The sequence below is a fragment of the Pelophylax lessonae genome (genome assembly GCF_965119305.1).
Source record: "Pelophylax lessonae genome assembly, chromosome: 4".
In the NCBI taxonomy this organism is placed as follows: Eukaryota; Metazoa; Chordata; class Amphibia; order Anura; family Ranidae; genus Pelophylax; species Pelophylax lessonae.
Genome location: NC_138771.1, coordinates 177,042,905 through 177,069,614, shown reverse-complemented (window position 1 = coordinate 177,069,614; position 26,710 = coordinate 177,042,905). Strand labels below are relative to the sequence as shown.

Here is a 26,710-nt window from a genome sequence, read left to right as displayed (position 1 = left end):
GTGTGATGCTGTAGCTGCCCCACTCCGGCTCTAAGACCGAGAACTGAGCAATACATGATCGCTGATCGCTCAGCTCTTGTTCTTCTCAGGGCAGTGACTGTCAGTCACCGCTCTCTGCTCTACTCCTCCAGTTCTCACTGGAGAGGAGGCAGGCTTGGCTTTCTTCGGCTCTCAGTCATGTCAATCAGGCAGCTGGGTAGATCCCAACGATATGGTTGTGATCCTTCCAGAGCCTGGAGCAACTCTGTGAAGTCACAAGTAAGTGCATTTCTGTGACCAAAAAAAGCTTTGACCACACTCCACTTTTAAACTGGGTAGTCATCAGTTACACCGTGCTACACCTACAGTGCTGCTATGCACCTTTCCTAGGAAGATAATGATACGCTAAGTATTTTATTTCTGCCTGAGAATAATTCTTCTTGTTATTAACAGAATTTAAATAATGGCAAAAAAAAGTTTAGTCATATTGATTTATCCATTCACTTGTCAAACCTTGTATAATGTGATGTAACGCAAAGTCCTCTTATTTAATTAAACCACTTGCTAGGTGTAAGTGATTCTATAGTAAAAGTGCTGAATTTGAAAAAGTGAAACTTTTTTGCATATCTAGTAAGAAAATGAAAAATATGTAGTAAATTCAACATAAAATTTAGTTGAAACGGCAAGGAAGCTGAAGAAACTCAGATCCCAAAGGCAAGCATCACCATCAAGCAGCTTCTTAGAAGAACATAGCATTTACTAATAGACCTACATTTATTTTATGATGGGAATATGCCTTACAGCAGGCATTTTAAACATGATCATGAACTACATCTTGGTAATGGTTTTCAGATTGCTCCAGTGTATACGTTTACCCTGTGTACTTGTATGGAAAGTGTGGTTGCAGTATAAATAGATGTTATTTTTTATTAGGTGAACATATTACATATGCAGAGGAAGGTAGGGCCCAGTGGCGGCTGGTGCTCCATAAGTCGGGGGGGGGGGGGGGTTGGCAGACGGACCTGCCCCCCCCCCCCCCATATCACTCCAGCCTGCACCACCACATCCTACCTGCCTGCCTGCCCACCAGTTTACTTACCTTGTTCCTTGAGAATGACAGGCGGCGGCTCCTCCCTCAGGCTCCTTCATGTCCCTTCTCTTGGCCAATAGCATGCCTTCTCCTTTCGGCCAATCGGGAAACAGGTCTCAGGACCCGCTTCCTAATTGGCCGGGAGGAGAATCAGTGTAGCAATAGCGAATATTCATTCGCTATTGTCACACAACTGGGTGGGCTCAGGGGGCAGTGCTCTGCGCCCCGAACCCACCCTTTTTTGAAGCCTATTAGAGCCTCTGGCTCGAATCGGGTACATCAAAAACAAAAAAAAAACCCCATTGGAATCCATGCGTCCAGCGCCCCACATGTAGATTAGGGGGCCGGATGCATGGATAGGGGGGGGGCGGCGCCCCTGCACCCCCGATGGATGGGCTGCCACTGGTAGGGCCCTTTTACATCATCGGACACTCTGAAGAGCAGTACTTGTGAATATAGCCCTCTGCGCAAGAGTACAAACAGAATATACTTCTTTAGTAATCGTACCTTCTGTATGCACCCTTATTGTCCATGCACATTACGATGATTACAGGCATATTTTAGGCTCAACGTTTAGAGGCAGGAAGAAAACCCTTCTGGTGACTATACATAGTACATAATGTACAATAAAGTGACTGTGCTGCTGTGCTTACAATATTCCTTAGCATCTGTGAAAAGTGACCTGTGCTATGATACAATATAAAGAAAGTCCATAAAGTGACATGTGCTTGAAAACAAAAAATAAATCCATAAGTCAATATTGACTGAGTATTGGTTACCTTGTGGTGTGCTGGTGGTTTTCACACGTGCTCCCCTCTTCTCCACCTCACTCACCAGAATTTCTCATCTGTTAAGGGGTAAAACAGCATTCACAGCACTTTGTGGCTGCACACAATATCCAGATACAGGGCTGTATGATCTCCTGTCCCTCCAGACTTATCCCCCCCTTCTGACAGGCTCACCCCTCTCTGCTGCATCACCAGTGTCTCCTTAATCTCCAGCAGCCCAGTGCATCACAAGAAGGGATACATACTACAAGCAGCGCTATACCCATTCCTCCTAAGGAATAAACAGAGATGTATAGTAACGAAGTAGAACTACTTAAGTACTGTACTTAAGTACCGAAATGCGGTATCTGTACTTTCCTAGAGTAGAATTTTTTTCTCCTACTTCTACTTTTACTTCACTACATTTTTTCGATGATTTCGATACTTCTACTCAAGTATTTTTTTTTTGTGCTGCATAGTTACTCGTTACTTTTAAAAAAATTACCACTGCCAGAACAGTAGATGGCAGGTTGCATAAAGCTCAAAAAAATGTGTATAATGTCATTTGTAAATCAGCGCATACGAAAATAAAGGCTGTGTATAATAAAAGCTGCTATACCAAATCTTTCCAATAAAAAGAAAATATGAAACAAACAAATAAATGATGCTACAGCGCTTAAAGTGCATCAAGAAACTACTAACAAACACCGGTTAATCATTTGAATAAATCATTTGAAATAATAAAAACAATATGATGTTCATACTTTTGACTTCTTTCTTTAATAACTACATAACACAGTACTTGTACTTCTACTTTCAGTACTTGAGTAGAAATTTTTTTTCAAAACTACTGGTACTTTTTACTTTTAGTACTTAAGTAGCAAATTTTTTGAAAAAACTACTTGCAATACTTAAGTAAAAAAAATGTTGAATACTTTAGTACTTCTACTTAAGTAACTTTTTCTGCGAGCACTTCCACTTCTACTCAAGTAATTTTTTGATCGAGCACTTGTACTTTTACTCAAGTAGAAATTTCGAGTACTTTATACAAGTCTGGGAATAAATAATCCCAGCAACAATAGATCACCCACACAACAATGCCCCACTGCTACAACAAAGTATCACCCAACATTACATTCATCCCAACAATAGACCTCCAGCAGCAACAACAAATCTCCCAACAGCCAGCATCTAAGGATTCTCCAGCAGCCAGCAACAATGACCTCTCCCTCAACAGTTGATCCCTCCCAGCAACAACGTACCCCCCAGGAATATAAGACTTCTTCCAGCATGAATAGGCCCCCCACGCAAAAATAGATCCCCACCAGCGACACTAGATCCCCGAACAGCCATCATCAATAGACCCTCCAGCCGGGGCTGGCCCAAGATACTGTGCTGCCTGGGACCAAGAAGACACCCCCCCCCCAAAAAAAATCACACCCAACAAAAGGCCCCCACATCCATCATTTTATATAAATATATATTTTAGAAAATATTATATATACTGTTATCTTCTTCCAAAACTCACCACCCGTCTGGTCCACCAAACACCCGCTTTCTGTCCTCCTGTCACTCCTGTGTCTGCCACGCCTACTGCCCGAGTAGATCCAGGTTGCCCTGCGTGAGATGGAGTTGCACTGATGTCTGACATCATTGCGCACACCACGACCACGTGAGGGACGTTCCCCAGAGGAGTCGCTTCACCTCCTCATACTCATCAGTTTGCACTACGAGCGGCAGTATGAGAAGGGGAAATGCCACCCGTAAAACGCCGCAAACTGATGAAAAACAAAACTGCTGGAAAAAAAATCTTGGGAGTCAATTTGCTGCCCCTCTCCAAGTGCCGCCAGGATCCATTGGACCCAGCGGGACCCATGGTAGGGCCGGCCCTGCCTCCAGCTCACCCCAGCACCCCTTGCCATTTCATACATTTAGTGCTGGAGGTGCCAGAACTGCGTTCCCCCTGAGAAAAACCCCTGATTATCCGTACATCTATGCTGTCTTTTCTCTAGGTACAGAGGCACCAAAACTGGAATCGGAGTGGTACATTGGCTGATTGATTTCGGCTTGTGCACTCTCTACTTCCTCTCCCTGCTGTTTAATGAGAATAATGAGAATAGTTGTGACAATAGAAGTCTATGTGGATGCTGTTTCCATTTGGAAAATAGCAGGGACCAGAAGCAGAAAGCACACAGACTATAAGCGTTGAGCTGATGGTACTTGCTGCTCTCTTGAAGCAGTTCTAGGAGAGCTGGATTTCAGAAAGGATGGCACAGAGGTAAGCATAATTAACACATAAATCCTGCTGTCCTTTTCAAATAGAATTCCTGGGGCTCTCATTTAAAGATTCAAAAAACATTTAATCAAATCGAGCAGAAAGACTGACGGAATAACTCTTATTTACAGGTGAATTGCCACTGGTGAATTCTGTGACCGATACCAAGTGTTGCACGTGTAACTGTCAGCCTACTCTGCAGGCCATTCTTCAGGAGCTCAAAGCAATGAGGAAGTTTATGCAAGTACAAGCAGGTATGTCACACTATACTAACACAACTGTGTTGGCACCTTCATTGAAAGGACATGTTTTTTACATTTTTGGCAGTGCAAAGTGTTTGAAAAAGCAGTAATAGATGGCAATCAATCCAATTTTAGATTACTGCAATCATCCTAGAGAAGAAATATATTGATATGTGTTTTTTTACCCCTAGATGTATTATGTCTGCAAAGCTTAGTACATGGGCACAAAATGGAATTTCTTAAATTGAACCTGTGCTTTGCCCATGATGACCAAGTTCTCTAAACAATCACTTTTCCCATCTTTAGGTGGTCCTATGTAAGCTCACACAGCCTTAAAGGATAAGTTCACCTTTGGGAACCTGTTACATGTTCCACCCATTTTTATGGTGGAACATGTTAACATGTTCCCTCTCCTGCAGACGCTCAGCGATCCGCTGCCTCTGTGTGACAGCCGTATGGGGAGAAGTTCCCCATACCAGCTGTCACTTTTCGAAAAGATCTCCACCCACATGGATATGTCATTCATTCATTTATTATCAAAGTTCTGTGAATGAATGAATGAACTACAAGTACCAATATCCTTTGTGGCTGTCGGCATGTAGTTTTCAATGAACTACTACTACGGCACTGCTGAGCGCTCTGGTAGTTTCTTGATTCTTCCTGTCGGTGTTTGGGCAGGCAGCTTACATTGACAGTCTGCAGGAGTCCTGCATGGCACCAGTATCTGCTTCATCACTGGTGCAATGCTTTCCAGGCTTCTAAAAAAAAAAATAGTACGGCTTGATTCACACATATGCATGTTGCTTTTGAGCATTTCTGTAGTGCTTTTTGCCATGCTTTCCACGTTTTTCTTTTTTTAACCAAAAGTTTGCATTTTTTATGTTTTTTTTTTTGGGGGAAAATTTGTTGTTTGGCAAATTTAAAACACAAATTGTGGCAAAATCGCCGTAAAAACGCAAAACTTGCCTTTTGGATGCAGGTCCATTGATGTCTATTACATGCAAAACGCTGCATTTTGCAGGAAAAAAAGTCCCTGACCCTTTCAAAAAACACAGAGGCACAAAATGCATTGATGTGAACGTGTTCCATAGGAACCCATGTTAAAAAAAATGAAATTAATTTCTGCCAAAAGCATGAAAAAATGCAATAGTGTGAATCGAGCCTAAATGCACTTTTTTTCCCTACAAAAAAATGTGCATTTTTAATATTTTTTTTAAAGGTAAACTTATCCTTTAAACAATATATGTAAACGATCACCTTGTAAATCAACCTAATTAGTTAAGAATAGAAATGAAAGGCAAAACATTAATGTATACATATAAAAAAAAATTATAAATACCCTTTTCCCCTTTTTATAAGTAATGACATACCCTCTGTTCTCAACTACAAGAAGATTCTAGAGAGCTAGGGGAGGAGAAACGGTAGCACACTGGTCTTCCCAGTAAATGGCGGGGGGGGGGCTTTCAGTACAAGTATAATAATTGGAGGGGAGCAGGTTGAGTTCTCAGCACAGCTATAAAACTGACCACAATACAGAGAGAACAGGATACTTTTTTTTGTGCAAGTACATGGTACAGTGGGCACATATCAGGATATAAAATGTTGGTTTTACATATTCTTTCAAGTCTAATTGATTGGCCTTCCCTCTTTCCATAATCTGCTGGCTAGATTGACCGCCATCCCTCTTTTTTTCGGTTGATTGAGTTTTACAGAGTAAAATACAATACAGATATCAGACACAACAAAACATAAAACAAATACAATAAAAAAAATACAATAAATGATCTGACTGTACAGACATAGCCAGTAAAACCACTAACCAACCCTCCCCCCAATGTGCAATACCGCTAGCAGTATACATTAAAAAATAGATAACCCATGAATACAACGACAATAACGTCCGTACATGTGCAATGATGTTTCATACATTACTTTCAAATAATTAGTCAAACCATGCTTAAACAGAATAAAGTATAATCTCATGTAGAATCACAAAATGAGGGACAAGCCCCCCGACTACAAACTGATGGGCACTAACATAAACCAAATAGTTATTAGAACGGTCTCATGTGAGAGTAGAGGTAGCAGAAACCCAACTGTGCCAGACCTTCTCAAACCTCTTAGGACAGCCCCTTGTTTAGATAGGTAACTTTATATGAAGGCAACACCTTATTCATCAGAGATTTCTAAAATGTCAAAGGGGGAAGCTCTGTTTTTTTTTCAATAAAACAAGATTGCTTAGCGGGCATAGAAGAGGGTAACTGTAAGGAGGGTTCTCTGTGCCCTTAACGCTTTTACCAACCCAAGGATGCAGACCAAGATAGTAATTGGGATTTGTTGGGCTGTGAGATCCACCAGAGCCCTGACCACCCCCTGCCAATATTCTGGAATTTTTCAAGGGACTTAGGCCTAACTGTGAACAACTCTTTATATACTTCAGGGAGTGTTTTTTTAGTAGATTGGAGCAAAACAACTGCTCCAATTCCTAAGCTCTAGGTGCCAGGGTGGTATTACCAAACTGTGTAATGAATGCGTGATGTATATAGCAGAAGAAATACCAATTGGGAACCTGGAACTTGGATTTCAGATCACCAAAAGTAAGGAGCCCACCCACCCCACTATTTCCTTAAGTTGCCTAATCCCTTTACCAGCCCACATTAGAGGATCGGGGATTGCATGAAATTCAGGCAGGCGAGGGTTAAACCAGAATGGGGAAGAGGGTGAGTGTCCCACTCCCTCAGGCTGCATTATGTGTTGCACTTTGTCCCAGGCCTGTGGAGTAACCTTCATGGAGTCCATGATAGGAGTATGTAACTGGGGGCCTCTAAAAAGAAGATGATGTAGACCCTCGTAGGAGCCCACTAAGAACCATGGCCATGTCCCTATCATCATTTAGGAGCCAGCGGCGTGAAAAAATAATTTTGCTGGTTAAAAAATATATGTATAAATCAGGTAATGCTAGGCATGCCAGACCCAATGGCTCCTGAAGGCCTTAAGCCCAATTCTAGGGTGGAACGAGGGCCAGAGGAATGAGCTTAAAGGCCATCTATTTTCTTAAATTAGGAGCGAGGGACCCAGACTGGGGCATTACATAGAAAATAAAGGAAAACTGGCAAACTTTTCTGTCTGAGCAGGTTGATCCTGCCAATCAGCGACATGGGTAAATATTTCCAGACCTCTATACGCCTCCTGAGAGTGGTGACCAATAGCAACAAATTAAGTGTAATATAACCATTGACCTTTGCGGATAATAATATGCTTAGGAATAGTATTTGGGATACCTATGTAATAGGAACCTTAGGATCCGCTCTATCCTGAGCCCTCTTATCCAAGGGCAAAATACTAGATTTTAACCAATTAACCCCAAGGCCTGAATATGTAGAAAATGTATTTAAAATTTGAAAAAACGCTTGCAGGGAAGGACCTGGATCTTGCAGAAAAAGAAAATGATCATCCACATATAATGCAGCAAACTCACAGATACTCCCAACCTCAAGTGCACCAAGGCAGCAACAATACAACATGTGCTTTGGACAATGAGGTTGGCCTCTGTGTAGCCCGTCCTCCCGGGTCGCGTGGTGACGTCAGCACACCGGTTCTGACTCGTTTCGTCACAGCTGACGTCTTCCCCTGTTTGATTGTTGCCTGCTGTCTCGTTTGATTTGAGACACTGCTCCTGCCTCGATTGATCCTTAAAGGGCAACCCCAAAACCACAGATAAGGGAACATGATCCGAGAGACCTCTAGGAAGGTAATTAGTAAACCGCACCACTTGTAGCAGGGGAACATTAGCAAAGGCCAGGTCAATCACAGCTGAGGATTTATGCGTTTTTAGAAAGGTAGGAGTAACTAATAGGGTGTTTCCAAAGCCACAGTTTAATTAGGGACACCATAGTGGCCCAGGCCAACATCTCTATGGAGGGGGATTTCTAGGAAATAGAAGTATCCTTTGTGCCATTTACTATGTCGCTAAAGTCCCCAGCCAGGGGGAAAAGGAAAGGGGAGGTGCATGAATAAAGCCAGCTTACCCATGAAATCATATAACACTTGCACATTAAATGGTGGAGGCACATAGACAGTCACCAATACCAATTTGGATGCAAACAAATCTGCTACCACAATCAAGTACTGACTCCGAGAGCACCTGATGTACAGTACAGGGAACTGACTTACTGATCAAAATAGAAACATCCCAGGAATATGGGGAATAGTTGGCGTGAAATGCCCTTTGCATCCACGGACGACTTAAGGCCAGAACTCTGTTACCATCCAAGCGTTTCTCTTGCAAAAAAAACACACAAGGTTTAAGAAGTTTCTGTACCTCCCAACTTTTTGAGATCGGAACAAGGGACACCAGTTAGCAAAAGTATAGCATAGGATACACACCCTGCCATGCCCCCTTAATATACAAAAAAAAGATTAGTTAAACCCACAAATGCTTTTTTTACCACTACTTTTCCTTTATACTGGCTTTTGAAATTTACAAATGCAGTCATTTAGAAATTGGATAAAAGGTTTAGCAATGGCAAACACTTTTTGAAAGATAAAAAGTGCATTTTATATACAAACATTTTATAAGACCAAAATTAGGGACAAATGAGGTTGAAAGAGGGACAGGGGGACTTTGTTCCGAATCAGGGACAGTCCCTCTAAATCAGGGACAGTTGGGAGCCATGGACTGTTTGAAGTACTGGAAAACCAGAGCTCGTCTGAACTTGTCATTCAATCCCCGGACATTCCAGGAGACTCATTGTAGGTGTGTAATCAACATAATAGACACTGTAGATATATGTGAGAACATGATAAGGCACATTGTGTAAAGTACCAATAATGAATACAAAACCCGATTTAATACATTGCCCGGGGACAAACATGAGGAATTGCATAACACTGGAAACAAACCTAGTAGAAATCCCCTTCCTCCTGCTGCAGTGTAGCAACAAACTGGCTCAGAGAAGCGTGACCCCAAAAAAAGTTCACAAGTTCAAAAAGTTCCACAAAGCTGTTAAGGCAATACTTGCTCTGGGTCATAGCATGCAAGCCAGCCTCCAGTATCAGGATATAAAAGAACTCCGGCATCACCTGATAGGGACTACCCTCCTAGATCAGGAGAGAAGACCGGTAGTGTCAGAACTCTTGGCAGATAAACTTCAAGAGGAAGCATAAAACAGAAATAAGGCTCCAATCCAGGTATGTAAATTAGGCCAAACAATATGGAAATGTGATGCTGTAACAAAAAACAAGTAACTGTAATAAACACTCCACAAGAGCTCTAAGGAAGTACACTGAAGGTCAGTACTCACTCAGATACTATCAAGCCACTCGCTGGCCTCCAAGGGGGTATCAAATAATTTCACAAACTCCACAATGAGGAACCCGAAGTCTGCTCAGGTACAACGTGCTATAGAATATACCCTTCTCCCTCAAGCTGCGTCAGACATCATCAAAGGAGCAACTGTGTTTCTAAGTTTCCACATAGAAATCAGGGAAAAACATTATATGGGTGTTCTCGAAGGGCAATTCCTGTAGTTTCCTGGCTTCTGCAAGGATCATATAATTTCAGGAATTTTACTAGAAAGGGACGCGGTGGAGCTCTGGAAGGTCTAGTACCCATAGGTACCCAATGCTCCCGTTCAACCATGTAGGTAGGTGGCATGTCAGGCATGTTAAGAAGTTGCTTGAAGAATGATTCCACAAAGGCAGCTGGATGCACTCAGGCAGACCCACCACCTTGACGTTGTGCCGCTTCCTGTTTTCCGCATCCTCCTTCTTGGTCATGAGAGTGGCAACCTGAGACTAGAGATTAGCAAGTTGGGCAGAGTAGGAGCCCTAAAGATCCTCCATGGTTTCGATGAAACCCTCTGCCTCAGTCAACCTCCTCTTGATCTTTTCCAGATAATGGCGGATCAGTGTGTACTCTTTTGCCAGGTGCTTAATTTGCAGCATGGGTGCCGCCTTACATCCCTCAGTAGCATCTAGTGTCCGCTGCCACTGGTGAGGTAGAGTCCAATGGAGTGGGCAGCAAACCCACCCCAACCGGAGATGAGAAAAAAGCCTGCTCCATCTGCGACGAGCCCTGGGCATCCATGTGGGGAGGAGAAGAGGGCAAGATGGCGCCATCCGAACTCATGGCCTGCCCCTTCCGTTGTCTCTGTGGTTTTGGCTTTGTGAACAGCTTCCCCCTGCCTTTTGTGGGCATGATAAACAGCCTTAATTTTTCTGTTTTTCTATTAGGAATCTTGTTTTGGAGAAAATCAAATGTGAAGACATAAATTCCTAGTGTAGGCTACATTCACATGGCCGTAAAAATTTTACTGATTTTTTAGTTCCTACTCATGATGATACTTGCTTTTAGATTATTATTATACAGGATTTATATAGTGCCAACAGTTTGCGGAGCACTTTGCATTATGAGGGCAGACAGTACAGTTACAAAACAATTTAATACAGGATGAATCAGAGGTCCCTGCTTTTTAGAGCTTACAATCTAAAAGGGAGGGTCAAGTGATACAAAAGGTAATAACTGTGGGGGATGGGGAGGCAGAATAAGCTTCTCTGAAGATAAAAGTTTTCGGGGGCGTGGCCTGGCACAGCATGAGATAGGACGTGAGCAGCTGGAGCTCCGCCAGAATTGTATCCTGCATCATCTATCCTGTCTCCCCGCGACTGCTTACCGAGACCCGCTGCTCCCCGGGACACTCCGGAGCTCATCCTGCTATGTCCCCGCCGAAAAAAAACGTCCGAGGCGGCGGCCAAGCTTGATAAATTCCGCCGCCAGGATGGAGAGTCCTCCTCCCAAAATGGCGCCGGGAAATCTCAGGCTGTCGGAGCGGCGGCGGGCGCAGACACAGCAACAGTCCTGGAAGCCATATCTGCATGCCAAGTGACCCTGACTACAAAGATTGACGAAGTGAAGGTAGATATCTCCCTGATTAGGCAGGATATGAGGCAGCTGCGGGACAGGGTGACCGAGGCTGAGAACAGGATCAGCAGCGTGGAGGACTCCCTCCCCCCACTCCAACAATCCACTGATCATCTTCAGCAGCAAGTCCACCAGATCCTACAAAATCAGGATGATCTGGAAAACAGGCTACGCAGATGTAATTTGAGGTTCATCGGGTTGCCAGAAGGAGTGGAGGGCTCAGACCCCTCTAATTATCTGGAACAGCTCCTCATTCAGACTTATGACAGGGAATCGCTGTCGCCAACATTTGTTGTGGAAAGGGAAGATAAAAGTTTTCAGGGATTGCCTAAAAGTGGATAAAGTAGGAGATAGTCAGACAGATTGGGGTAAGGAATTAAAAAGGATAGGAGGGGCTCAAGAGAAGTCCTGGAGGCAAGCATGGGATGAGGTGACAAGGGAATTAGAGAGCAGGAGGCCTTGGGAGGAGCAAAGAGAACACTTTATTTGGTATTTCGAGACTAGGTTAGTGATGTAGCTGAGGGCCAAGTTATGGATGGCTTTGTAAGTTATTGTTAGTATTTTAATTTAATTTTTTGGTGAGTGGCAGCCAATAGAGGGATTGGCAGAGAGGGGTAGCAGACACTGAGCGGTTTGTAAGGTTGATGAGTCTGGCATGATAGATTGAAGGGGGATTGCCTATGTAAAGGTAAGCCAAGGAGGAGGGAGTTGAGGAGGGAGTTGCAGTGTTTTTTTTCAAATAACAAACATGTTATACTTACATGCTCTATGCCAGTGTTTCTCAACTCCGGTCCTCAGGGCACACTAACAGGCCAGATTTTAAGTATTACCTTGGGGAGATGCAGACTAGACTCCTGCAATCACTGAACAGCAAATTATATCACCTGTGATGTACTTCAGTTTTCTTGCAGACCTGGCCTGTTAGTGTACCCTGAGGACCGGAGTTGAGAAACACTGCTCTATGCAGCGGTTTTGCACAGAACAGCCTCAATCCTCCTCTTCTTGGGTCCCTCTCTAGTGCTCCTGGCCCCTCCCTCTTGCCAAGTGCCTCCAGAGCAAGCAGCTTGCAATGGGAGCCACCAAGCAGGCTCGCTGCCGAGCTGCAGCTCTGTGTGTCGGCCCCCGATCCCCTCTCTCTCAGGTAAGAGAGTCCAGAGAGTCAGGTATTAGGGGGGCTTTGGGGGCTGCAACACAGAAAAGTTTTTTTACCGTCATGCATAAAATCCACAAAGGTAAAATAAAACCTTCAGCCTTTACAACTGCTTTGAGGCGGCAAGCTTTGGAAAGTGATTAGATGTGGGGCCGAAAGGAGAGTTCAGAGTCCAGGACTACACCTAGCACCCTAGCATGGGTAATGGCTGTGCCATTGATCTTGACAAAGAAGCCAGGGAAAGGGGCACGTGAGGGAGGAAATATTACAAGCTCGGTTTTGGACAGGTTGAGTTTGAAGAAGTGGTGTGACATCCAGACTGATATGTCAGTCAGTAAATTAGTGATGCGTGAGGAGACTAATGTTGTGAACTGAGAGGTAGAGAGATAGATTTGGGTTCTGTCAATATAGAAATTATATTGAAAGCCATAGGAGGCTATCAGCTGACCCAGGGAGGAGGTGTAGATTGAGAATAGGAGAGGTCCAAGAACAGAACCTTGGGAAACCCAGACGGAGAAAGGAAGAGAAGAGGAGGAAGTAGAGTTGACCCCAAAGGTGCAGTGGATTAGGTAGGATGGAAGCAGGATGAAAGCATGAAGAGCACAGTCATGGAACTGTCATGGTCTTACCTTCTTGCTGTTCTCCTTCGTTTGACATGTGCTGGCGGCCATCTTGGTTTCTGGGTTTCTTGTAGCCTCCCACCCTGCGGCTCCTCCTTCCCACTGGGAGGAGCTGGATACCTAGCTCATATATATAGGAGGTCTGTGGCTTCAGTTCCCTGCTTGGTCCTCCTGTGTTCACATGCTACTAAGACTGCTGCTACTTCTGGTTCCTGTTCCTGGCTTCGTCTGACTACCCTGCTGGTTCCTGATCCTGGCTTCGTCTGACTACCCTGCTGGTTCCTGATCCTGGCTTCGTCTGACTACCCTGCTGGTTCCTGACCCCTGGCTTCGCAAAGACTCTGCATCGGTTTCGCCATCCGTTTGGACTTTTGCTTTATAGCTTGTTTTTCAATAAAGCTTTCTTATTTTCACTTATCTGTTGTTGTACGTCTGGTTCATGGTTCCGTGACATTAGGACCAAGCCATGAATTCTGACGGTACAGGGCCATCCTCGCTACCCACGCTGGTTGCCAGACTTGATCAGCAGGATCACCTGTTGGGTCGGTTCGCCGTGGTGTTGCAAACCCTGCTTGAACGCACGGTACCACAGGCCACGAATTCTGACGGTGCAGGGCCATCCTCACTACCCACGCTGGTTGCCAGACTTGATCAGCAGGATCACCTGTTGGGTCAGTTCGCCGTGGCGTTGCAAACCCTGCTTGAACGCACGGTTCATTTCGCTCCCGTTGCCGATGGGTCGGTTGTCGCTCCTGGGTCCGCTCCTACTGCCGCTCCGGTTGTTGCGCCAGAGTCTACCCCGACACCTGTTGTTGCGCCTGCGGTGTTTCGGGGTATGTCCGGTTCTGCCCCCCTTCCACAGCGCTTTGGGGGAGAGCCAACTCAGTGCCGAGGTTTCCTTAACCAGGTGGGCATTTATTTCGAGTTGCTGCCACATGCCTTTCCTACTGAGAGATCAAAGGTGGGCTTCTTAATCTCGCTGCTCTCGGACAAGGCCTTGGTCTGGGCCAGCCCTTTATGGGAGAACAACAATCCGGTGGTTGCCGAGTTTTCCGGTTTTGTTGCTTCTCTTCGGAAGGTATTCGATGTGCCGGCTCGTGCTGCCTCTGCTGCGAAGCTCCTTATGTCCATCAGACAGGGTTCACGATCCGTAGCTGAATACGCCATTGAGTTTCGTACCCTGGCAGCAGAGGTGGGCTGGAATAATGAGGCTCTGGTCGCTGCTTTCTCTCATGGTCTCTCGGATGCCTTGAAGGATGAGGTTGCAGCTAAGGACCTACCAGTGGAGCTCGAGTCTCTTATTTCTTTCCTGATTTTGATTGACACCAGACTCAGGGAGAGACCTTCCTTTAAGGAGAGTCTGCGGAGGCCTCCTAACAGATTGGCGCCTACCTTTGTTGTCCCACCCGTGCCTCCCTCTCCTCCCACGCCTCCTGGGGATGACTTGTCTGGGGGTGAACCCATGCAGCTGGGGTTTGCTCGCCTGTCCGAGGGGGATAGGGTACTCCTGGAGACGCGAGGGCCGATGCATGTACTGTGGTCTCGGTGGGCATTTTCGGTTGGCATGTCCGAACCGTCCAGGGAAACGCTCGCACCTGAGATCCTGTCGGGGGCAGATCTTGGGTGGAGTCTCCTCGTCCCCGGTTTCCCGTGTTGACAAACCACTGATCACTGTTGTCCTTTCCTGGGTCGGGGGCTCGGTGACGACCCAGGCGTTGGTGGACTCTGGTGCTGGTGGTTTGTTCATTGATAGTGTGTTCGCTGCCGCCAATTCCATTCCTCTGCAGGCTCGAGGTTCTCCTCTGGCTCTTGAGGCGATAGACGGCAGACCCCTTCTGCCGCCACACGTGACTCATGAGACCCTTCCAGTGGGGTTAGCAATTGGTGCCGTCCACAGAGAGTCGGTCTGCTTCCAGGTTATTTCGTCTCCACACTACTCGGTGGTCTTGGGGTACCCCTGGCTCCAGAAGCATAATCCGATTTTCGATTGGAGATCGGCCGAGATCCTCTCGTGGTCACCGCAGTGTGGGGCTAGTTGCATCCATGGGCCTGTCAAGTTGCTGTGTACTTCCTCGGACTCTCTGTTGCCCCCTGAATACGAGGAGTACCGGGATGTATTCGATAAGGTGCGCGCGGTTGCCCTACCTCCGCACCGCCCATACGATTGTGCCATCGAGTTACAATCTGGTGCCGTTCCTCCTCGTGGCAAAGTCTATCCACTGTCGGTAGCGGAGAATGAGGCCATGGAGGAGTACGTGAGGGAGGCGCTTTCACGTGGACACATTCGCAAATCCTCGTCCCCGGCAGGGGCTGGATTTTTCTTTGTGAAAAAGAAGGGCGGTGAGTTGAGGCCTTGCATCGATTACAGGGGTCTCAATCGCATCACGATCAAGAACGCTTACCCGATACCCTTGATTTCCGAGCTGTTCGATCGCCTTAAAGGGGCCACGGTCTTTACCAAACTCGACCTGAGGGCGGCATATAACCTCGTAAGGATCAAGGCGGGCGATGAGTTTAACACCAGGACCGGTCATTATGAATCCTTGGTTATGCCCTTTGGGCTGTGCAATGCGCCCGCAGTCTTTCAGGAATTCATCAACGATGTTTTCCGTGACCTGTTGCAGCAGTGTGTGGTGGTCTACCTGGATGACATCTTGGTATATTCTGAGTCCATGGAGACCCACATTCTGGATGTCAAACGAGTGTTGCAACGGTTACGAGAGAACAAGCTGTTCGGTAAGCTTGAGAAATGCGAATTTCACCGATCCCAGGTAACCTTCTTAGGTTACATCATTTCCGCTGAGGGGTTCTCCATGGATCCTGAGAAGGTTTCGGCTGTCTTACAGTGGCCCCAGCCCAGTGGTCTTCGCTCCCTGCAGCGCTTTTTGGGCTTCGCCAATTATTATCGGAAGTTCATCAGGGACTTTTCCATGCTAGCCAAGCCTCTCACGGATCTGACCAGGAAGGGCAGTAATTCCCAGGTCTGGCCGCCCGAGGCCATCCGAGCTTTTGAGGCTCTAAAGTCCGCCTTTGTGTCGGCTCCGATTCTGTCGCATCCCAACCCTGGGTTGCTCTTTGTCCTCGAGGTGGACGCGTCTGAGACGGGAGTAGGCGCCCTTCTGTCTCAGCGTAGAACACCAGAGGGTCCTCTGCTTCCTTGTGGGTTTTACTCCCGGAAACTGTCTTCCGCGGAGTGCAACTACCAGATTGGTGACAGGGAGTTATTGGCCATCGTGCAGGCTCTTAAAGAATGGAGGCACTTGCTCGAGGGTTCGGTGGTTCCGGTCCTCATCCTGACGGACCACAAGAATCTGACCTACCTCTCTGAGGCCAAGAGATTGACACCACGTCAGGCCAGATGGGCTCTGTTCTTGTCACGTTTTAATTACGTGGTCTCCTACCTACCCGGTTCCAAGAACATTAGGGCTGATGCCTTATCACGGCAGTACTCCGACCTGTCCAGGGAGGAGTCGATTCCGACTTCGGTCATACCTCCGAATCAGATCCTGGCTGCCATTCGCACCAGCCTGACCTCTCCCCTGGGTGAGCAGATTTTGGCGGCTCAATCTGGTGCTCCCTCTGGGAGACCCAACGGCAGATGTTTTGTGCCTGAGGAGTTGCGCACTCGGTTGTTGCGAACCTACCATAACTCCAAGACCGCGGGGCATCCTGGAAAGAATCAGCTGTCCTGGGCTATTTCACGTCTGTTCTGGTGGCCTTCCCTACGTTCCGACATCGCCGCATATGTAGCGGCATGCTCCGTTTGTGCCCAGAGTAAGTCCCCTCGGCACCTTCCGTTGGGCCTTCTGCAACCCTTAGCCACCGGGGAGCGCCCATGGTCACACCTGGGGATGGATTTCATTGTGGACCTCCCTGCATCCCGAGGCCATACGGTCATTCTCATGATTGTGGATCGGTTTTCCAAAATGTGTCACTGTGTTCCTCTCAAGAAGTTACCCTCTGCACAGGAGTTGGCCACGATTTTTGCCAGGGAGGTCTTCCGGTTGCACGGTTTGCCCAAGGAGATTGTGTCGGATCGGGGGAGTCAGTTTGTGTCCAGGTTCTGGCGCGCCTTTTGCTCCCAGTTGGGGATTCATCTCTCCTTCTCCTCGGCCTACCACCCTCAGTCCAATGGGGCCGCAGAACGTTCCAATCAGGCCTTGGAGCAATTCCTTCGTTGCTATGTCTCCGATCACCAAGACAATTGGGTTGACCTCCTGCCTTGGGCTGAGTTTGCCAGGAACACGGCGGTGAACTCTTCCTCTGGGACGTCTCCCTTCATGGCCAACTATGGGTTCCAACCTGCCGTGTTACCGGAGGTATTCTCTCCCCAGGATATTCCGGCTGTGGAGGATCACCTTTCCGTCCTACGTGCTTCTTGGGTACAGATCCAGAAGTCCCTTGAGGTCTCTGCGCAGCGCCAGAGACTCCAGGCTGATCGCAGACGAGCGCCTGCTCCTTCCTACCAGGCCGGAGACCGTGTATGGTTGTCCACCCGCAACCTCAACCTTCGAGTGCCCACTCCCAAGCTGGCGCCTCGCTTTGTTGGTCCCTTCCGAGTGCTTCGCAGGGTAAACCCGGTAGCCTATGACCTTGCGCTTCCTCCTGGCATGCGGATCTCCAACGTGTTTCATGTCTCCCTGTTGAAGCCTCTGGTGTGTAATCGTTTCACTTCCTCGGTTCCTCGGCCTCGTCCGGTCCGAGTGGGCAATCGTGAGGAGTATGAGGTGAGCAATATCCTGGACTCACGCCTGGTCCGCGGTCGGGTGCAGTTTTTGGTTCATTGGCGTGGTTATGGTCCAGAGGAGCGTTCCTGGGTTCCCTCCGCAGATGTCCATGCTCCTGCCTTGCTCCGAGCCTTCCACGCACGCTTCCCTCAGAAACCGTTCTTTACTCCGCGGAGGAGGGGCCCTTGAGGGGGAGGTACTGTCATGGTCTTACCTTCTTGCTGTTCTCCTTCGTTTGACATGTGCTGGCGGCCATCTTGGTTTCTGGGTTTCTTGTAGCCTCCCACCCTGCGGCTCCTCCTTCCCACTGGGAGGAGCTGGATACCTAGCTCATATATATAGGAGGTCTGTGGCTTCAGTTCCCTGCTTGGTCCTCCTGTGTTCACATGCTACTAAGACTGCTGCTACTTCTGGTTCCTGTTCCTGGCTTCGTCTGACTACCCTGCTGGTTCCTGATCCTGGCTTCGTCTGACTACCCTGCTGGTTCCTGATCCTGGCTTCGTCTGACTACCCTGCTGGTTCCTGACCCCTGGCTTCGCAAAGACTCTGCATCGGTTTCGCCATCCGTTTGGACTTTTGCTTTATAGCTTGTTTTTCAATAAAGCTTTCTTATTTTCACTTATCTGTTGTTGTACGTCTGGTTCATGGTTCCGTGACAGGAACACAATGTGATGGTGCCTAATGCATGTTTAGGATCATTGGGGAAGATGCCAGAAGAGAAGGAGAGATTGAAAATGTGGGTTAGAGATTGTAGGATAAAGTCAGAGGGTGACGGCAGTATTTTAGAGGGAACAGGGGACAGGTGGTTAGGTGGGCGTTAGAAATAAGTTTAGCAACCTCGTCTATAGAAGCAGGGTTGAATAAGGGAAGTGTTGATTGTATCTGTGGACATGGGGTGTTAAGTGGGGGGATATCTGTAAAGTGAGGATTTCATCACAAATTGAATCAATCTTATTTTCGAAGTGATTGGGGATCTCCTGGGCAGTGAGTGAATTAGTGGCTGGAGGCAGCAGAGAACGAAGTAGAGAGTTACTAGAAGGTAGAAGAGTTGAAGGGAACTGGATGAGAAGGTGTTATTGAGAGTGATAAAGAGGTCTGCTTGGCAGTGTGGAGGCAAGAATTTTATTTTTGGAGGGCAGATTTATATTGGTTAAAGTCTTTGTGAGACTTAGTCTTACGCCACAGACGCTCAAGAGCGCCACTACATTTTTTGAGACCTCTAGTGTTATCTGTTTGCCAGGGTTGTAGGGGTCGGGGCATGATTCTGTGCATAATGAGGGGGGGGGAGGGCAAGCTCGTCCAGGGTGGAGGACAGGGATCTATTGTGACTAGATTTTGGCAGGAAAGGGGTAAGATTTTGTCATAAGGGTGATCAGTAGCAGAATGGAAGAGAAGAGGGGTTGAAGTGGCAAAGGTTCCTATGGGTAATTGTTAGGTGGTTGCAGAGAGAGGTGGTGGAAGACAGGGAGAGAGCGAAGCTAATAAGGTAGTGATCATCAGAGAAAGGAAAAGGATTGTTGAACAGGTTGCATGGAGTGCAAAGGAAAGAAAAAACAAGGTTCAGAGTGTTGCTATCAGAGTAAGTATAAGTATGTACCCATTTCTTCAGGTGAGGAGGTAAGACTTGGAAGTTCAGAAGTAGATGGAGTGTTGGTATAAACAGGGATGTGGAAGTCACCGAAAATGATTGTGTAAAATCCAGAAGATAGAAGGTAGGATAGCCAGGCAGAGAAGTCATCAAGGAAAATTGATACCGGTCCAAGGGGCCGGTAGATCTCAGCAATTCCTAAAGTGGTTGTAAACCCTCACATATACCCAGTAAAGTGAACAGCCTCCAATGATACACAAATTAAACAGATTAAACAAATGATCCATTTTAAATACGTAAAAATTTCCTGTCATTTTTTTATACCTGAATGCATGGTATGTGTATAGACATGTCTGGAGAAACAGATTTTTGAATTTTGTGTTGCAGATCTGAACGCAGTACATGTTTACGCACTTGTGTGAATGTTTCCATTAAAAAAAGTGCAGCTGTGTTCAGATCCGTAAATGCGTATCTTGTAAATGCATTTTTATTTTGTGGATATGTGAACGAAGCCTAAAAGAGCTGTCTCATGTGTAATGTATCTACTTACAGCATCAGACAATTTAAACCCCTTTCATTACATATGTACTGATAGAAACATATACACTGCCTGACCAAAAAAAAAAAAAAAAATCGCCACCAAAAAAAAGGTCACACACTCTAGTATTTTGTTGGCTTTGATTATGGCATGCATTCGCCGCGGCAAGTGTCGATAAGTGTCTGCAATGTCACAAGATTGATTTCCGTCCAGTGTTGCATTCATTTTTCACCAAGATCTTGTATTGATGATGGGAGAGTCAGACCACTGCGCAAAGCCTCCAGCACATCCCAAGAGATTCTCAATGGGGTTAAGTTCTGGACTCTGTGGTTGGCCAATCCATGTGTGAAAATGATGTCTCATGCTCCCTGAACCACTCTTTCACAATTTGAGCCCGATGAATCCTGGCATTGTCATCTTGGAATACGCCCGTACCATCTGGGAAGAAAAAAATCCATTGATGGAAAACCTGGTCATTCAGTATATTCAGGTAGTCAGCTGACCTCATTCTTTGGGCACATGCAGTAATTATCCAATAGGATAGTTACTGCATGCTTAGTTTAGTTAGTTGCTTAGTTAATTCCAGATGGCGACTTTTTTTGGCCAGGCAGTGTATGATGCTTTTACTAAGCTCCTTCTGAACATGCTAGTTACCTGGCTATCTTTACCTTCAATATACTGACTCACTGACCTCGAACAAAGATGCAGAAAGTATAGTCCAGTGATGGCAAACCTTGGCACCCCAGATGTTTTGGAACTGCATTTCCCATGATGCTCAGCTACACTGCAGAGTACAGGAGCATCATGGGAAATGTAGTCCCACATCTGGGGTGCCAAGGTTTGCCATCACTGGTATAGTCAGTGAAAACTCATAATTCTTTATTTGCCAACTTGTTAGAGGTTATTGGCACAAAAAAACAAAGGCATGGAGCATCATATAATTCAGGCAACCAGCATTATCACAAGGAGAGGTCATTAGTGCCCCCTCTGTACAAGTTTCATTTAATTACAGATAACGATTTTTTTTATATGTATACTCAATTCATTATGTACAGAAACATCCAGCAGTCACTATCTCCGGTTTTTGATTTTTATTTTTTTTTCAGTTTCCTGTTTAATAGATGTTTTTCTCAGCATAAGATCAATATTGCAGAAAACCAGGGAGAAAGCTATTCCAAAAACAACTTGTGAAAAGCATGTATTTTATTACACTTACAAGATTTGTAACGCTCATATTCTAATAACCTCAATGCAAGCAAACCAATTTGCAATAAAGTCAGGCATATCTGGTCCAGGGACTGCATCAAGGCTAAACAATAATAAGGTGTTTGTCAGAAAAAAAATATGTCTGGTGCCCTGGCAACAAATGCTCCTTGAGCTTGACTGCATATTGCTTGTTATGGTGTCCACTATTAAATCAAATGAATCAGGAGTGTGCAGTGATTATAATAACTCCATTAGAACTGCTGGCACAGCTCGGATTTATGTGAAACAGACTGATAAATATATTTTTGACTTTTAAAATTTTGTTTCCTTCCTTTTTGGTGTCTTTTTCATTTCAAAGATCATACTAATACTGAAGTTTACCAGTCCTTAAAAATGGTAATCTGGCCAGTAACACACTTCAAGGTTGATTTACTAAAACTGGAGAATGCAAAATCTGGTGCAGCTCTGCATAGAAACCAATCAGCTTCCAGTTTTTGTTTTTTGTCGAAGCTTAACTGAACAAGCTGAAGTTAGTAGCTGATTGGCTACCATGTACTGCTTCACCAGATTTTGCCCTCTCCAGTTTTAGTAAATTTATCCTTTCCTGTCTTAGGCCCCTTTCACACGGGCGATCCGATCTGATCAGCCTGTCAGTTTTTCAGGCAGACCTGATTGGTTGCTCCATGCATCCCTATGGGGCAGCGGGTGTCAGTGAAGACATCCGTCTGGAGGATCGGATCAGATCGGATGGGATCGGATGAGAATGGACAGGCGGTCCGTTCTCATTCGATCTCCCCATAGAGGACAGCGGGGATCTGACAGCTCCGTCACACAGAGCCGAGACGGAGCTGTCATCCGCCTGCTCAGCGGGGATCGGCGGATCGATCCCCCGCTGAGCGGAACGGACTCTGTCGGAGCGGTGCTCCTGTGTGAAAGGGGCCTTAGGGCTTATTGAGAATGCTTTGCCCTCTAAAGAGCAATCCACGGCGGATTGTTTTTCAGAGAGTGTTTGACAGGTGGTGAGGTGGCATTATCTCGCCTCCTTAGCAGGTCCTTTTAACCACTAAAAGCCCACACCGCAACTGCATGCATTGCACGCGGTTGCAGGGTGGTTGCACGTGGCTCTATACAGTTGAAACAGGGGGGATAATATTTTCTGCCGCATTTGTACATCCCTGCCTTTGTAAGCCTTTGCTGCCTTTGGTTTAGGGGAGCATTTGGGGTGGGTGATAAAAGTGTGGCTCAAACATGTGTTTTTACCACCCTCCCATCCCAACCGCAAGGGTAAACTAAGTCTTAGGGGTTGATTTACTAAAGGCAAATAGATTGTGCACTTTGCAAAGTGTGGTTGCACTCTGCAAGTACAGTTGCTACAGAGCTAAATAAGGTAAAGCTTCACTTTGCAAAGAATACCCAATCATGTGCAAGGTAAATTAAAAAAAAAACAGTTTTTTTGCTTGTATATGATTGGATAATGGAAGTCAGCAGAGTTTTTGCTCATTTACTAAGCTTTGGAGCAACTGCTCTTGCAGAGTGCAGCTGCACTTTGCAAAGTGCACAGTCTATTTGCCTTTAGTAAATCAACCCCTTAATGTCTCCACTGTGGAGAAGCAACAGAGACACCTTTGGACAATAGCACTGTAGTGTTGGATGCCCTAGCAGATTTAGATGGACTTCATTACATTCACTTCAATTTAAAGCCAAACTCCAGCTATCACTTTTGGTGCACTGAATGGAAATTTTGGTCCCGAAACCAAAACGGAAATTTCAGGATGCACTTGGCCAAAACCAAAACTGAAAACGACACTTTTTAAAAAATATACATGTATATATTTTTATATATAATTGTATTGAATTTGACTTTTAATTAATATCATGAATTTAAATAAATATGAATTTATTGTCAACCTTTGTTGGCACCTTTAGTGCAAAAAAAGCTCAAGAAAAATGCATCTCTTTAAATTCTTTGTATGTCTTCACAGTGGCCTATTGCGCTTCCTTTGTGGTGTGAAAAATCTTGTTTACTGCATTTTTGGTCAGTTAAAAAAAACGCGCCTCCCCATTGAAATGCATTGAAAACTCAACAAGAACACATCAATAACGCACTCATGTTATGTTTTTGATGCAGTTTTTAGGTCACATGACCGATGAAAAACACACCTTAAACATGGTAAAATCACGACAAAATCGCAGCAAAATTGCAATTGTAATGGCGGCGATCTGTGATTTTTTTGCGGTACTGCGACATTGCGGCGGACAGATCGGACCCTTGACTGACATTTTTAACACTTTTGGGGGTACCAGTGACATTACTACAGTAATCAGTGCTATACATATGCACTGTTACTGTAAAAATGACACTGGGAGGGAAGGGGTTAACTTTATTGGAGAGGGAGAGGTTAAGTGTATCCCTAGGGGCGTGTTTCTAACTGTCATTGGATGTGGCTTGTGATGGAAAAGCACAGATCAACGGTCCTACATAGCAGGACCAAGTGATCTGTGCTTTTACACAGGGGAGAATGACAGGCGGCTTTGTTTACATTAGCCGCCTGCCTTTCTCCCTCTCTACCCAGCGATCACGAGTGACCGCAGGACATCGGGTCCGCCAGTCACACGCGTCGGCTTCGTCGGGTACGAGCGGCGGCGTGCGCTCGCCCCCTATTCAATCCCAGGCTAGTGACGTACCGGTACGTCACTTTGCCTGGAAGGGGCTGACCGCCGCCGTATATAGTCGGGCGGCGGTCGGCAAGTGGTTAAAATTCGTCTGGTTCAGCAGAGATCGGCATAAATTAATTCCATGTATGGGCTACCCGGTGTTGGGTTTTTCCCAAATGATAGGTGCTGCCGGCTATATAGGAAGGCTCCTTGCTGGCAGAACACAATAGCACTGCAGGAGTAATTGATTCCCTTATCCAACTCAAATGTGTGTGTTTTTTTGTTTTCTTTCAACCCGCTGGTTTTTGTTTTTCGTTGTACTTTTGAGAATACCATGTCACAACCTAGCATTCACTACTTTTTACCATGCAGCAAAGCATCTCGCCCATTGCATGTGTACAACCTTGTCTGGCTGCCATTGCAGCTTGAAAGGGGGGCGGTTGCGGCAGTTTATCGCCCCCAACTGCAAGTCTACACATAACCTTTCAGCGCCAGAAGTTTGCTCACAGTGGTAAAAAAGATTCATGACAGTAAGAGCTAACCAAAAAATCCAGCAGCGGCAGTCAAATATGGGACCCCAAGCATTAGAGGCATTTTATTCTTACAAATCAATCATCAAAAACTGGATTTTTGTCTTACCGTAAAATCCTTTTCTCTAAAGGGTTCACTGACAGACACAGCTTCATTTCTTCAGACCATTGGGTATTATACTGTCACTCTTCAGGAGTAGGACTAGGTGGAAACCTTTTTGGTTATGCCCCTGGGGCAGTCACAGAGGGTATACCATCACTTCCTGCTGTAGGACTTCCAGTTTGTAACAAGCAGTGTCAGAAGAACAAATAACTCAACCCCAAAAGAGGGGCAGGTGCTTTGTCTGTCATTGAACCTCAGAGAAAAGGATTTTTACAGTAAGACAAAAATACAGTTCTTTCTTTCATTCACTGACAGACACAGCTTCAATTCTTCAGACCATTGGGATGTCCCAAAGCAGTGTCAACATGAGGGGTAGGAAAAAACACAGCAAATGCAGAATTCCCAACAAGTCTAAACATAGCCAACCAGGTAGCAGGAGCTCAACTAGGAACAACTGGAGCTCACCACCAGAAAAAAATTTCAAGAAGCAGAAGCCTCCGCAACCACAGCCTGCAATACTTTGCAGCCAAACGCCACATCCAAAGATGCAAGTACATCCACCAAATTTTGTGAATGTGTGTACAGACGACCAAGTAGCCGCCTTGCACACCTGAACCACTGACCCCTGATGACGGAAGGCCCAGGAGGCACTAAACGCCCTTGTAGAATGCGCTTAAACAGGGAAAGGAGGAACCTGACCTTTAACAGAGTAGGGCTGCACGACCGTCTGCCTGATCCACTTAGAAATGGTTGCAGCAGATGCGGCCTGCCCCTTACGAGGTCCATCCATAAGAACAAACAAAGAATCGGATTTCCTAATCGGTTCAGTCAATGCCAGGTAAACCCGAATCTCTTGTACTACATCTAAGAAATGTAAGGCAATTTCCTTAGGATGTTTAGGCTTAGGACATAGGAACAGTAGCACAATGTCTTCATTCAATTGAAACCCAGAGGCAACCTTAGGAAGGAATGCCTGACAGGGTCATAACACCACTTTGTCCCTATTAATCGCCAAGTAAGGTGACGACACGACAACGCAGCCAACTCCAATATGCAAAGTGCGGAAATAATAGCCACTAAGAAAGCCACCTTTTGCGACAGAGTGAGCAGAGGAATTTCCCTGCTAATTTTCAAAGGGAGGCCTTTGAAGCACCGACAGAAGGAAGGACCTAAGGAAGGCTTGTCTGCGGAACCAGTAGCAACCGCTTTGGACTTATCATTCCAGGGTCTCTTGGAGCCTCCCGCAAAATTACGGTTGGATCTCGAGCCCTTTTCCTGCGATCCAAACAAATGAAAGGGCCGCTTGTGAGCCGAAAATAAGTGACCCTGCTTACGGCGAGGCTCTTTGCCCTCAGAAGCCTGTGAAAGCAAAGTACTCTTGCCTCCCATAAGGCCCGTTGAGATCTCTTCCATAGAGGCACCGAACAAACCGTCACCTACAAAAGGAAGATCAGTCAGTACCTTTTTATAAGCCTAATCAGCTGACCAGTACTTCAACCAGATCATGCGGCAAAGGATCACCGCCGTCACAGAAACCCTGCTGGCCAGGGGGGCCGCATCCAGGGATGTATCACAAATATACTGTAACCCTTGGATCAACTGATTAACCAGGTCCGCCAGCTCAAAAGGATGTTGACTCCCCTCCAGGGCTTGGTGCAAAACCAGTGAAAAGGTAACGGACCAGAGCCTCAGCTCTTTTGTCCACGAGGTTCTTAAAAGACGGGGAATCTTCCACTGGCAAAAGAGTGGTCTTATTCAGCATGGAAACCTGAGAGTCCACCGACAGTGGAACCATCAGTTTCTTCAGAAGAGACTACTCAAAGGGATATCTTCTAGCAAAACGCTTAGGTGTTCCAACCCCACTGACTAGTGACAACCTCATCAAAATAGGCAGGAAAGGGAAAAAACGTATTTACCTTGGAAGATTTGCGGGTGCCAAATTGCACCGGCGTCGCCGACTCAGCAGCAACTGAGTCCTGCAACTTTAAAGTTTCCCGCACTGATACAATCAGGGCCTCCACCAGCTCTTCTTCATGCGCAGCTGTAGAGGAGGCGGACTCACCCTCACTGTTAAAGCGCTCAGCGTGAATGGACGCAGACCAAGTGGGCTGACTGTCGTCCACGGTGGCCAAATCCACCTCAGAATCTGAGAAAGCAGAGGATACAGGTGAAAGCGGGGGGTGCTTCTTACCAGGTCACCTTTGCAGGACCATAGCTACTTTGGCTACTAGTGACTGCAGGGCTGCCGTCATGGTTGCCAGGGCAGACTGACACCCAGAGGGTCCCACAGCTTCCAGGAGTGGATCGGGTGGTGAAAC

The 26,710-nt window shown here is 46.2% G+C and overlaps 1 protein-coding gene across 1 annotated transcript in view; it reads left to right on the top strand.

The window, feature by feature from the left end:
* BEND7 (BEN domain containing 7) overlaps positions 1-26,710 on the top strand; it is a 123,616-nt gene that overhangs the window by 75,872 nt on the left and 21,034 nt on the right. The window contains exon 4 of the mRNA XM_082255413.1: positions 4,243-4,365. Coding sequence (XP_082111539.1) covers positions 4,243-4,365 — 123 coding nt within the window. The remainder of the gene's footprint in view (positions 1-4,242; positions 4,366-26,710) is intronic.